The sequence below is a fragment of the Pristiophorus japonicus genome, chromosome 8 (assembly GCF_044704955.1).
Source record: "Pristiophorus japonicus isolate sPriJap1 chromosome 8, sPriJap1.hap1, whole genome shotgun sequence".
Classification (NCBI taxonomy): domain Eukaryota; kingdom Metazoa; phylum Chordata; class Chondrichthyes; family Pristiophoridae; genus Pristiophorus; species Pristiophorus japonicus.
Window position 1 is genome coordinate 105,138,895 of NC_091984.1, and position 13,720 is coordinate 105,152,614.

General features: G+C 46.3%; 1 protein-coding gene across 2 annotated transcripts in view; it reads left to right on the top strand.

Annotated features, from left to right (window-relative positions):
* acot11a (acyl-CoA thioesterase 11a) overlaps positions 1-13,720 on the top strand; it is a 132,173-nt gene that overhangs the window by 55,967 nt on the left and 62,486 nt on the right. For both annotated transcript variants that reach the window (XM_070886169.1, XM_070886170.1), the window contains 4 exons: positions 7,014-7,074; positions 7,467-7,568; positions 9,449-9,584; positions 11,835-11,991. In XM_070886169.1, the coding sequence (XP_070742270.1) occupies positions 7,014-7,074; positions 7,467-7,568; positions 9,449-9,584; positions 11,835-11,991 (456 nt within the window). The remainder of the gene's footprint in view (positions 1-7,013; positions 7,075-7,466; positions 7,569-9,448; positions 9,585-11,834; positions 11,992-13,720) is intronic.

The window sequence follows — 13,720 nt, forward strand, 5'->3', positions numbered from 1 at the left end:
TACCAAACAAATGCAGGGCCATCCTGCTTAGCAGTTGTGGGCCCACCATCTACGGTCACGTCAGGGACTTACTAGCCCCGGAGAATACAACCACGAAGAGCTATGAGGAACTTGTAACAATCATGCAGGAACAACTAAAACCGAAAGAAAGCATCCTCACAGCCAGGCACCGGTTCTACACTTACCGGTGACCTGAGGGCCAAGAAATTGCCAAGTATGCTGCACACCTAAGAAGACTAGCTGCACTGTGTGAGTTTGGCGACCACCTTAATGAAGCACTAAGGGACATATTTGTCATCGGAATCGGCCACGAAGGCCTCCTACACAAATTGCTCTCGTTGACATCACGGTCACCCTGCAGAAAGCAATTTAAGTGAGCCAGGCTTACATGGTTTCGGCCAGCAACTCCAGGCGAATACTGATCCAGAACGCTAAACCGGCGAGCGCAGTGCACCGCATGGATACTTCTAAAGGCAGAAATGCTGCCCTGAGTCCCTGCTAATAAAGGACTGCAAGTCTGCACAGTTTAAGTACCATACCCTGCCTCATGAAGTCATTACTAAAGGTGCCTACATACACTACAGACTGGTTCGCTCCCGTGTCCACTTCCATGAAAACTGGAACGCCATTTATCTCGACTTCCATCTTCACTGGAGACCAATCGGTGGTGCAGGTATATACTCCATACACTTCTTGGGGCTGAGCTGCCGCTCTGGCCAAATCATTCTCTGGATTCAAAGTCATCTACCGACTCCTCTGCTAGATGGTGAGTCGTATTTCTTTTACACATATACTGGAGGTTGCCCTTCGTGTTACAGGCTTTGCATACGTACTCAGCAAATTGACACTGGTGAGCCCTATGGTTTCCTATGCAATGCTAGCATGGTGCTCATCGATTAGCACCCCTCGGCGGACTCTCAGTTCTGGAACCCTGAGGTTTGTGCTCTCTGCCCTGGGCAGAGCCATGTTCTACAGTCTTGCCTGTGAAAGGCATCATTCTGTGTACAGTACTTGCTGGGTTTGAGTCCACAGGATGAATAATTTGCTTGGTGCTGCAGGTCGAGGTCATGAACGCCTGACTGATGCTGATGGCCTTCTGCAGGTTGACTGTGGTGTCAGCAGATAATAGCTTGTGAAGGAGGCCCTCGTGGCCAATTCCTATAACGAAGATGTCTCACAATGCTTCGCTGAGGTGCGTGCCGAAATCACATGATGCCGCAAGTCTCCTGAGGTCGGCAGCATATTTTGCAATCTCCTGGCCCTCAGGTCAGCGGTGAGTGTAGAATCTGTGCCTGGTCATGAGGATGCTCTGTTTTGGTTTTAGTTGGCCACGAATTAGTTCAGTCAGCTCATCGTATGTCTTATCCTTGGCCTTCATGAGTGCCAGCAAGTCCCTGAAGAGGCGGTAGACCTCGGGCCCACAACTGGTCAGCAGTATAGCCTTGCGCTTCTCTGCCAATGTGTCCTTCTCCCCTGCCAATGTCGTTTGCCACAAAATATTGCTTGAGCCTTTCCGTGAAGGCATCCCAATCATCACCCTCTGCAAAGTCTTTTAGTGTGCCAAAGGTAGCCATAATCGTGTGAAAGTCCGTATTCTCGTCACCAGTTGTTATGTCTATAATGCACTTATGAATGACTCCACGGGGCAACGTGTTGTACTCAAACTGTAGTAACCTTGATCCTTTATTCATAACTCCAGAGTGAGGCACAAGCATGGTGGGCAGCCTTTTATACTTGGCCCTGCACACCTATGCAGGTGACCCTCAGGTCTCCCACCGCAGTGCCCTCTGGTGTACAGCCTCCGCCACAGGGGCAGGAAACCCTGGTCTCCACCAGTTGCACCCTCTAGTGGTTCCAGCATAGTATATACAGAGTGTAAACCTTATTGATAGTACATCAGATAACAAGTCTCCATCTTATGCAACTATACAGTGACTACACAGAGCGTATATCTATAGTCTGCATATATAACACTTCTGACTGAGGCGAGAATGCTACCACTAAGCCATGGCTGACACATGCAATGATGGGACAGTGGTGGCAAGAGGCCATGGGATGAGTGGAGGGAGGCAGCAGGCACTGGACAGATTAGAGAGTGGGAATGACTGGTAGGCTTGACGAACGTGGAGGCAGCAGGAACAGGCTCTTTGGTAGAACAGGCAGGTTCGCTACACGAGAAAAGGAATACATTCAATGAAAAATAAGAGTTCCCTGAAAGAAGGGAAAATTGGGTGAAAAGAAAATGGCTGTCAAAACAGGGCAACTTGCCCCACAGTGGCACATAGTGTTAGAAGGTCAGGATAATGAAAAGTATATGGATTAAAAGTAATATAAACCAGAGCGAGTTATCCATTAATAGCAATATATGTGGATGTTCTTAAGTATTTAACCCTGTGTAACCTCTGTGACACCTGACCACCAGAGGGCCTACCTGTTGGAGTCCCAAGGGATCCCAGCATCCCTTGGGAGCACGGTATATGAGCAGGCCACCCATGAGGTACCTGCACTCTGGAGTCTTATTAAAGGAGCTAAGGTCACACTTGTTCATTGTACACAGTACTCAGTTTCATCCTTTATTATGAGTATACCAATAGGCGACGAGGTAACGAACAACCGCGCGAAAATGCAAAGAACAGTCGGTATCCTGGAGAAGTTCTCAGAAGGGGACGATTGGGAGGTCTTCGTGGAGAGACTCGACCAATACTTCGTGGCCAACAAGCTGGAAGGGGACGAGAATGCTACCAAACGAAGGGTGATCCTCCTAACTGTCTGTAGGGCAACAACCTATGGCCTCATGAAGAATCTTCTAGCTCCGGCAAAACCAACAGAGAAATCCTATGAAGAATTGAGTACGCTGATCCGGGAGCACCTAAATCCTAAGGAAAGCATTTTGATGGCGAGATATCAGTTCTACACGTGTCAACGACCAGGAAGTGACAAGCTACGTCGCTGAACCAAGGCACCTCGCAGGATATTGTGAGTTTGAGGGATTCCTAGAACAAATGTTTAGAGACTTTTTTGTACTGGGCATTGGACATGAGACAATCCTTCGCAAACTGTTGACTGTAGAAACTCCGAATCTAAGTAAAGCCATAACGATAGCATTTAAGTCCACCAGCGACATCACCAAACAGATTTCGCAGAGTAAAGAAGTTTTGGCCAGTACTGTGCATAAAGTAACATCAGTTTCGAGCAGAAATGTACATGGCAAAACATACACGCCGGCTGCTGCTACCTGACCTCAGATGACCTAGAGTCCATCATCAACTGTTAATGCTGGGCAGATAACACCTTGTTGGCGTTGTGGAGGTGATCATCAGCCCCATCAGTGTCGCTTCAAGCACTATGCGTGCAGCGGTTTCAGAACAATGGGACATCTCCAGTGAATGTGCAGGCGAGCTGCAAACCATGCAAACCCTGCAAACCACCATGTTGCAGAGGAAGATCGATTCACTGTGGATCAGGCTGATTGGAGGCTCATACCAAGGAGGCAGAAGTGTATGGGGTACACACATTCACTACGAATTGTCCACCAATAATGTTGAAAGTTGAATTGAATGGCATTCCAGTATCTATAGCACTGGACACGGGTGCAAGTCAGTCCATAATGAGTAAAAAGGCCTTCGACAGGCTGTGGGGCAAAAATGCACACAGGCCCAAGCTCAGCCCCATTCACACCAAACTAAGGACTTACACCAAGGAACTAATCCCTGTAATTGGCAGTGCAGAAGTCAAAGTCTCCTATGACGGAGCAGTACACGAACTCCCGCTGTGGATTGTGCCAGGGGATGGCCCCAGGTTGTTTGGCAGAAGCTGGCTGGGAAAAATCCGCTGGAACTGGGACGACATCGAGCGCTTTCATCGTCGACGACGCCTCATGTGCCCAGGTTCTAAGCAAGTTTCCATCGTTGTTCGAGCCAGGCATTGGAAGCTTCTTGGGGGCGAAAGTGCAGATCCATTTGATTCCCGGCACGCGACCCATCCACCACAAGGCTCGGGTGGTACCATACACGATGCGTGAAAAAGTGGAAATTGAGCTGGACAGGCTGCAGCGAGAAGGCATCATCGCACCGGTGGAATTCAACGACTGGGCCACTCCGATTGTCCCGGTACTTAAAGAGGACGGCACGGTTAGAATTTGTGGGGACTATAAAGTAACGATTAACCGTTTTTCGCTGCAGGACCAGTACCCGCCACCCAAGGCAGATGCACTATTTGTGACCCTGGCTGGAGGGAAGACGTTCACCAAGCTGGACCTGACCTCGGCCTACATGACGCAGGAGCTGGAGGAGTCTTCGAAAGGCCTCACCTGCATCAACACACACAAAGGTCTGTTCATCTATAACCGGTGCCCGTTCGAGATTCGGTCGGCTGTGGCTATCTTCCAGTGCCTGGAACATGGAGAGCCTGCTAAAGTCGGTTCCTTGCACCGTGTTTTCCAGGATGACATACTGGTTACAGGTCGGGACACCATTGAGTGTTTGAAGAATCTGGAAGAGGTTTTTAGTCTGTTGGATCATGTGGGGCTCAAGTTGAAACGCTCGAAGTGTGTTTTCCTGGCACAGGAGGTTGAGTTCTTGGGAGGAAGAATCGCGGCAGATGACATCAGTCCCACCGACGCCAAAACAGAGACCATCAAGAATGCGCCGAGACCACAGAACATGACGGAGCTGCGGTCGTTCCTGGGACTCCTTAACTATTTTGGTCATTTCCTACCTGGGTTAAGCACCCTGCTAGAACCCCTACATGTGCTGCTACACAAGGGAGATGACTGGGTATGGGGGAATTCACAAAAGGCTGCCTGTGTTCAAACAAACTGCTTGTCCTGTATAACCCTTGTAAACGATTAGCGCTAGCTTGCGATGCGTCATTAAGGGGGTCGGGTGTGTGTTACAACAGGCTAACGAATTGGGGATTTTGCAACCGGTCGCTTATGCGTCCAGGAGTTTGCCCAAGGCCGAAAAGGCCTACAGCATGATTGAAAAAGAGGCTCTGGCATGCGTTTACGGGCTAAAAAAATGTACCAGTACTTATTTGGCCTCAAGTTTGAGCTTGAAACCGCACATATCACTATTCTCTGAGAACAAAGGGATTAATACCAATGCCTCTGGGCACTCACGCTGTCGGCATACAACTATGTAATCCGCCACAGACCGGGCACAGAGAACTGCGCAGATGCTCTCAGTCGGCTGCCATTGCCCACCACCGGGGTGGAAATGGCACAGCCAACAGACTTGCTCATGGTCATGGAGACATTCGAGAACGAAAAGTCCCCCGTTTCGGCCCACCAGATCAGGTCCTGGACCAGCCAGGATCCTGTACTGTCCTTGGTAAAAAAAACTGTGTCCTCCATGGGAGCTGGTCTGGTGTCCCAGCGGAGATGCAGGAGGAAATTAAGCCGTTCCACAGACGCAAAGACGAGTTGTCCCTGCAGGTGGACTTTCTGTTCTGGGGCAATCGCGTGGTCTTGCCCAAGAAAGGCAGAGATACGTTCATATGTGAACTGCACAGTATCCACCCAGGCATTGTAATGATGAAAGCCATAGCCAGATCCCATGTGTCGTGGCCTGGCATCGATTCAGATTTAGAGTCATGCGTGTGTCAGTGCAACACTTGCTCTCAGCTGAACAATGCACCCAGAGAGGCACCGCTAAGTTTGTGGTCGTGGCCCTCCAAACTGTGGTCGAGGATCCACGTAGACTATGCGGGCCCATTTCTAGGCAAAATGTTTTTGGTTGTCGTGGACGCTTACTCAAAATGGATTGAATGTGCAATAATGTCTAAGCACGTCCACAGCCACTATTGAAAGCCTACGAGCCATATTTGCCACGCACAGCTTGCCTGATGTCCTAGTCAGTGACAATGGGCCGTGCTTCACCAGGGCTGAACTCAAGGAATTCATGACCTGCAACGGGATCAAACACGTCACAGCTGCCCCGTTCAAGCCCGCATCCAACGGCCAGGCAGAACGGGCAGTTCAGACCATCAATCAAAGCTTGAAACGCGTGTCAGAAGGCTCCCTGCAGACCCGGCTGTCCCAAGTGCTGCTCAGCTACCACACCAGATCCCACTCACTCACTGAGATTCCCCCAGCCGAGCTGCTCATGAAAAGGGCGCTAAAAACAAGGCTCTCTCTTGTCCACCCTGATCTCCATGATCACGTGGAGGGCAGGCGGCATCAACAAAGTGTGTACCATGACCGCGCATATTGTCACGCGATATTGAGATCAATGACCCTGTGTTTGTGCTCAATTATGGACATGGTCCAAAATGGCTCGCTGGCACGGTCACAGCCAAAGAGGGGAGTTAGGGTGTTTTAGGTCAAATTGGCCAATGGACAAACGTACAGAAAACATTTGGTCCAAATCAAATTGCGGTTCACCAACAGCTACGAAGAAGACACCACCAACTTTGACCCTCCAACACACACACAAGTGGCAACTGACATCATGGTTGACCACGAAGCCGAACTCACCATCCCCAGCAGCCCGGCAAGGCCGGCTGCCCAGCAGCCCAGTGAAGAACTAACCTACTCACCCACACCCGCATTTGTACTGAGACGATTGACAAGGGAGCGAAAAGCCCCAGATCGTCTCACCTTGTAAATAAGTATACTGTTGACTTCACGAGGGAGTGATGTGTGTTTAACCCCTTGTAACCTGTGTGACACCTGACCACCAGAGGGCCCACCTGTTGGAGTCCCAAGGGATCCCAGCATCCCTTGGGAGCATGGTATATGAGCAGGCTACCCACGAGGTACCTGCACTCTGGAATCTCATTAAAGGAGCTAAGGTCACACTTGCTCATTGTTCATAGTACTCAGTTTCATCCTTTATTATGAGTGTACCAGATGTTAGTTACTCATTAAAACTAATGTAAGCTGACATTATGTAATGTTACAAGGAATGTGATAGAAAGTTGGTGGGACAACAGGAAGTCCATATCCTTGCAAGAATTTTAATATATTAAAAACATTTTTCTGACTAATTCTGAATACTTTCATTTTCTTCCAGCATTGGACAAGTGGTAAACATCAAAGCAAAAGTGAATCGTGCCTTTAATACAAGCCTGGAGGTCAGAATCTTGGTTTCTATAATGTTTCACTATACCAATAGAGTAACAAATCTTACAAATATACTGTAATAGCTTAAAATTACAAAGATCTAACACTTTTTTTTCTCCATGCTGTCCTGAAGGTGTTGACTTATCCTGGGACTCAGTTCCACAGTGGCCTGCAGTCCTCTGGCATCTCACCTGTGTTTTAGACTTCACACTAATTGCAGTGCCCCTGTCTGTATGCCTCAGTACCACAACAATATGCATTAACTTTGAACCATGGAGGGGGTGGGATGGGGGGAGAGCATTTGATGTTGAAATGCGCCATTGGAGATCCAGTTCGGGTTGGGGTTTGCGACGGTGGATCATGTTCTCTAGATTGGTTCAGTTAAAAGTAACTCTTTTCCTAGGTTGGAATTATGATCACTTGTGAAGATCCCTTCAGTGGAATGCAGTGGAAAGTTTGCAATGCGTTTGCTACATTTGTGGCAAAGGGAGCAGGACTTCAAAAGGTAGGAGTGTGAGCTTGTAACCGTTCCTGAGATCTACAGATATATTCTGTATCAATAAAATATCTACTCTGATATTCTAATCTGCCAAGCTGTTACTTAGACTTAGTTGCGTACAAGCACTTTAATCATACTGATATACCGAATACCAAAGGAAGTTTACGTGCATTTGTACCGACCACTGGATGAGCGATTTGGGAGTAAAATCAGGTTTGGGGCCCTGTGCATTTTCACGGGTTGCACAGTCCTTGTGCAGCTCCTGGTCATGTAGACAACAATTTGCATTTATATAGCTCCTTTAATGTAGTAAAACGTCCCAACGCGCTTCACAGGAGCGTTATCAAACAAACTTTTGACACCGAGCCACATAAAGAGACATTAGGACAAGTGACCAAAACCTTGATCAAAGAGGTAGGCTTTAAGGAGCATCATAAAGGAGGAAAGAGAGGTTTAGGGAGGGAATTCCAGAGCTTGGGACTAGACCAGGTAAAGGTGGTAAGTTTCATTTCCTGAAGGACATCAGTGAACCAGTTGATTTTTTTAATGGTCATTTTCTGGTGCCAGCACACAACTTAGCAAATTTCATTGAATTCAGTTTCATACCTTGCCATATTGGAATTGAACTCCTGCCCTCTGGGGTACAAGTCAAGCACCACTACCATTCGGCTCCCTTATTATTTGCCCAATTATGTGATTTTCTGCTAACTTCCTGTTTCAAATGAGTTGAATTCTGGCAGCTCTTCTTTTTTCAATCACAGTAACTTTGAAAACAGTTGATTGTTTAAAAAAAAAACTTTGCAATAACTGTGGAGCACGTTTATCAGCAGCGTCGCTGGGTTAGCCTGACTTCAGTTTACCCAAATAGCTAATAATTTTGCCGTGTCTGCTGTGAGGAAGGTAAGGAGATTGCCACCAGCGTGGCAACTATGGTGAAGGCATTTACACCAAAGTGCTTGGTGTAAAAATGCGGCTGATGCGCGGCCCTCAGTCAATATACAGGATGATTCTGCTTTGGAAAATGCAACCACAGACCTCTGGCAAACCTTTCAAAAAGCATTGATTCTACCTCGTGTGTTTGCTGTCTGCATGCCTTAGGATTGGTCGATTAGGATAGGTCCATCATACACATGGCGAACAATCACAGGGATAATGTGCTTTCTAACGTGTGATATCTCGCAACCTTGTGAGAGCCATGTCATCCTTCCTGCTCCCATGCTGTTAAAGTGCCACGGTAGCACGTTTTTCTCTGTCCTGTGCGAGGAGGTATCTGCTCAACACTTGGCACAGCAGCATGGCTGAAGCCAGTAAATTGGTGGTGTGAGGGATAGGGTCACATCTGCATCTCCTGCCCATTACGCATCTCTTCGTTCTGGTCCTCGTGTTGTTGACAGTAATGTTTTGCTGCTTTTAGGGAAATGTTTTTCTCTCTCTTGCTTGCTGAACTCTCTTCGAATCCCCACAGCTTTCTTTCCCCCTCCCTGCTCTCGTGTAGAGTCTGATTCTTGTTGCATTACGGTTCCATGGGCACTGGCAGCCATCTGCGCCATGTTCAGGTGAGCATTCTTCATTCATGATCGCATTGATGGGCTATTTGACTGTGGGGCTCATCACACCCAAACCTCGTCTCATTCTCGCCAGACGTCCACATGTGAACTTGCAGCCGGATCACTGGGTAATGATCAGGAGAAGGAACGTGCCATGGCCTTTTTTATCATTCTCCGTCCCACTCTTCACTTATTTTCTAATTTATTAATTATGAGTTTGTGGCGTTTGGTATTTGAACCCAATAACGTATTGAATAATTTGCCTGGAATACCTTCAGCAAAGGAGGGCAAATTCTCTTCAACTTTAATGTAAATATCTGGCTTTCTGTCTCTTGCTAGGTACAACTGAAGCCGGTGATTCCTCGAACCCCCTCCGAGCAGATGGAATACAGCATCGCTGCTGAGCGTCGCCGAATGAGGCTGCACCACCTGGATACCATCAAAGATCTGGTCTCCTCAAGCACTGTTCAAGATGGTAACAGTTTCACTCCCCATCTTCCAACACACATTCTATTAGCTTCCCACAAATAAATTAATGTACAGAATACCAGCCTTCATAGTTACCTTCCGCTCAATCCAAACTATTTCAGAATCTTGATCTGAATGATTTGAATGCAATCCTGATTAAAGATGGTGTGGAGTATTGTGTGCATCTGCTGCTGAAACCCTCATCCATGCCTTTGTTACCTCTAGACTTGGCTATTCCAATGCACTCCTGGTCCGATTTGCATCTTCCATCCTCCATAAACTTAAGCTCACCCAAAACTCTGCTGCCCGATTCCTAATGCGCACCAAGTCCCGATCACCCATCACCCTTGTGCTCGCTGACTTACATTGGCTCTCCATTGAGCAATGCCTTGATTTTAAAGTTCTCATCCTTGTTTTCAAATCCTTCCATGGCCTTGACCCTCCTTATCTCTGTAACCTTCTCCAGCCCTACAACCTGCCAAGATATCTGCAGGACTCCAATTCTGGCCTCTTGCGCATCCCTGATTTTAATCGCCGCACCATTGGTGGCCGTGCCTTCAGCTGCCAAGGAGCTAAGCTCTGGAATTCCTTTCCTAAACCTCTCTACCTCTCTTTCCTCCTTTAAGATGCTCCTTAAAACTTACCTTTTTGACCAAGCTTTTACTCATCAGTCCTAATATCTTATGTGGCTCGGTATTACATTTTGTTTGATAACGCTCCTGTGAAGTACCTTGGGACGTTATACAATGTTAAAGGCACTATATAAATGCAAACTGTTGTTGTTGACGAAGAAGTTTTTGTTGTCAACACTTGCCCGAGTTGTTTTTGGGTTGTCTCCGAAGTCTTGTATTGTGGTATTTCATTGCCACTTTATTTTGCTGCAAATAATACTAAACTCACAGCTGAAATGATGTATGAAATTTTGAATTGAAATTCATACTCTCTCTCCTCTCTCTTTCTCATTTATCAGCTGTGAGGATTGGGGTCACCTCAGTTTCTCTTAGATCTCCATTATGAGATGCCCAGGAAATGCCAGGGATGATTCCCTTATCCCGAGGGGAGGAAACTCCTTGTCTTGAGCTTTTCCTGTTTCAGATTTGGCAGCAATTGGATTGTTCTGGGAATCTAACACACACAAAATATCCGTGGTATGATACCTCATTACAGTTTTTCCCAGGAATTTCTGCACTGCAAGCAACAACCATGTGTCAGCCGTGGCTCAGTGGACAGCACTCTCGCCTTTGAATCAGAAGGTTGTGGGTTCATATTCCACTCCAGACACTTGAGCACAAAAATCTAGGCTGACGTTCAAGAACAGTACTGAGGGAGTGCTGCACTGTCAGAGGTGCAGTCTTTTGGATGAGACATTCAACTGAGGCCCCATCTGCCCTCTAAAGTAGACGTATAAGATCCCATGGCACTAGTTCAAAGAAGAGCAAAGAATTATCCCTGGTCTGCTGGCCAATATTTATCCCTCAATCAAAATCACTTAAAGAAAAACAGATTAACTGGTCATTATCGCATTGTGTTTGTGAGGCCTTGCTGTGGGCAAAGTGACTGCAGCGTTTTCCACAATCAAACAGGGACTGTGTTTCAAAAGTCTTTCAATCCCTGTAAAACACTTTGGGTGTCCTGAGATCGTGAAAGGTGCTATATAAATGCAGGTCTTTTTTCTTTTCAGCCCGGGTCCAATTTTGGAGACAGCTGTCCTTATTACTATTGTCTCTGGCTATGATTTATCATGCTGTGTAATGTAGAAAGAATTATTTGAAAATTATATAAAATGCTACACCAGAGAAGAATTTTATGAATGAAACAAATGTACTTTACCATTAGTACGATTCACATAATATGTGGATGAGAGGCAGTGAAAAAGTATGTTGTAACGGGGGTTGGCGCCGATGATGCATTCATGTTTTCCATGGTGCTTTCTCATTACATGACGATTAAGTGTCTGATTCTTCAACTCTTTCATTTAATTGCACAGTGCAGATGTTATGGATATGTAATTAAATCCACATCTGTATTCAGAGCACTTGTGACGAGAAGTGAATTTGCAACATGCATTATTTAAAAATGAAAAAATACCAAATGTAGCTTTGTCACGCAGGTAAGGCACTTTGCTCAAATCTTCTTGTGTAAGTTTGTTCAGTAACTGCTCGAGTGGGTCCGAATGTTACAGAGCGGGATACCCTGAGCTGGTCTTCAAGTGAAAGCTGAGATGTTGCTTATATGTGGAATGTGTTTCCCAAACCAGAGCCAAATTTAGAAGAATCCCAGAGTGCTGTTGCAGCAGGGAAGACCAGGGTTGAGAGTGTTGAGCTTGTCTTGCCACCTCATGCAAATCACCAGAGTAACACTTTTGGAGGACAGATCATGGCTTGGATGGAGAGCGTTGCTACAATCTCTGCAAGGTCAGATCTATGTTGTATTTATTTGCTTTCCCTTCCTCCATAACACAGCTAGTTAGTGGAACAGGAGCTCTGGTCCCAGTGCTCGACCTGTGCTGTTCTAGCCATCAGTGTCCTGCAACAACAAATAGGGATGAGGAACTTTTCTCTTAACCCATCCCTCACCCATTCCCCCCCCCGTCCCAATCCCACACACCAATAATTTTGATGATGAGACTCTGATCAGTGATTCCCTTGTTCAAGACGGCAGAAATTATTAAAAAAAACATATTTTCATCGATTTGATTTTCACATTCTCCCTTCTGTTTGTTGATGGCTGTTGCTGACCTCCCATTTTTAAGAACATAAGAAATAGGAGCAGGAGTGGGTCTTATTGAATGGTGGAGCAGGCTCGAGGAACCATAAGATTATGGCTGATCATCGACCTCAACTCCACTTTCCCACACGATCTCCATATCCCTTGATTCCCCTAGACTCCAAAAGCCTTGAATCTATTCAGAGACTCAGCATCCACAGCACTCTGGGGCAGAGAATTTCAAAGGTTCACAACCCTCTGAGTGAAAAAATGTCTCCTCATCTCTGTCTTAAATGGCCTATCCCTTATCCTGAGACTGTACCCCCAGTTCTAGATACTCCAGCCAGGGGAAACTACCTCTCAGCATCTACCCTGAGAATCCCAGTCAAAATCTTGTATGTTTCAATGAGATTACCTCTCATTCTTCTAAACTCCAGAGAGTGTAGGCCCAATCTACAGAAACTCTCATAAGACAGTCCTCTCATCCCAGGATGATGAGACTCTGGGAATCAATCTAGTGAACCTCCATTGCACCGCCTCCAAGGCAAGTATATCCTTCCTTAGATAAGGAGACCAAAACTGTGCACAGTACTCCAGGTGTGGGCTCACAAACGCCCTGTACAATTGTAGCAAGACTTCCTTACTCTTGTACTCCAACCCCCTTGCAATAAAGGACAACATGCCATTTGTCTTCCTTATTACTTGCTGTACCTGCATGCTAGCTTTCTGTGCTTCTTGCACGAGGACACCCAAATCTCTCTGAATACCAACATTTAAAAGTTTCTCGCCATTTAAAAAATATTCTAATTTTCTATTCTTCCCAACAAAGTGAATAACCTCACATTTCCCTACATTAGACTCCATCTGCCACCTTACTGCCCACTCACTTAGTCTATATCCCTCTGCAGACGCTTTGTGTTCGCCTCACAGCTTACTGTCCCACCTAGCTTTGTGTCGTCAGCAAACTTGGATACATTACACTCGGTCCCTTCATCTCGGTCATTAATATAGATTGTAAATAGCTGAGGCCCCTCTAGTTTTTGATGATAACTTGTCAGTTTTCATTGCTGTTTATTACTTGCTGATTGACACTGTGTTACTTGTACAGTTATGATTAGCAGCTGTTTTATGAATACTAATGTTTAGTAAACATGCTGCAAGAGCTTTGCATATGGAGTGTGGTAATGGGAGCCACATTGAGAGGTAGGAAGTGTGACAAATGTGCGCCAGATGTACCTTTATTTATATATAGATAGATATAGAGATAGATACAGATATCTTTATCTATATATTGCGCATGGGAAGTTGAAATGCATGGGGGTAAATTTTCATCTGTTCCCCTGGGCAGTACATAGAAATGAAAATCAAATGGGGGAGGATCACAAACCCAAAATGGATGCCGCTTGATTTAAAGTGAGGGGTGGAGGCTCTGTGATC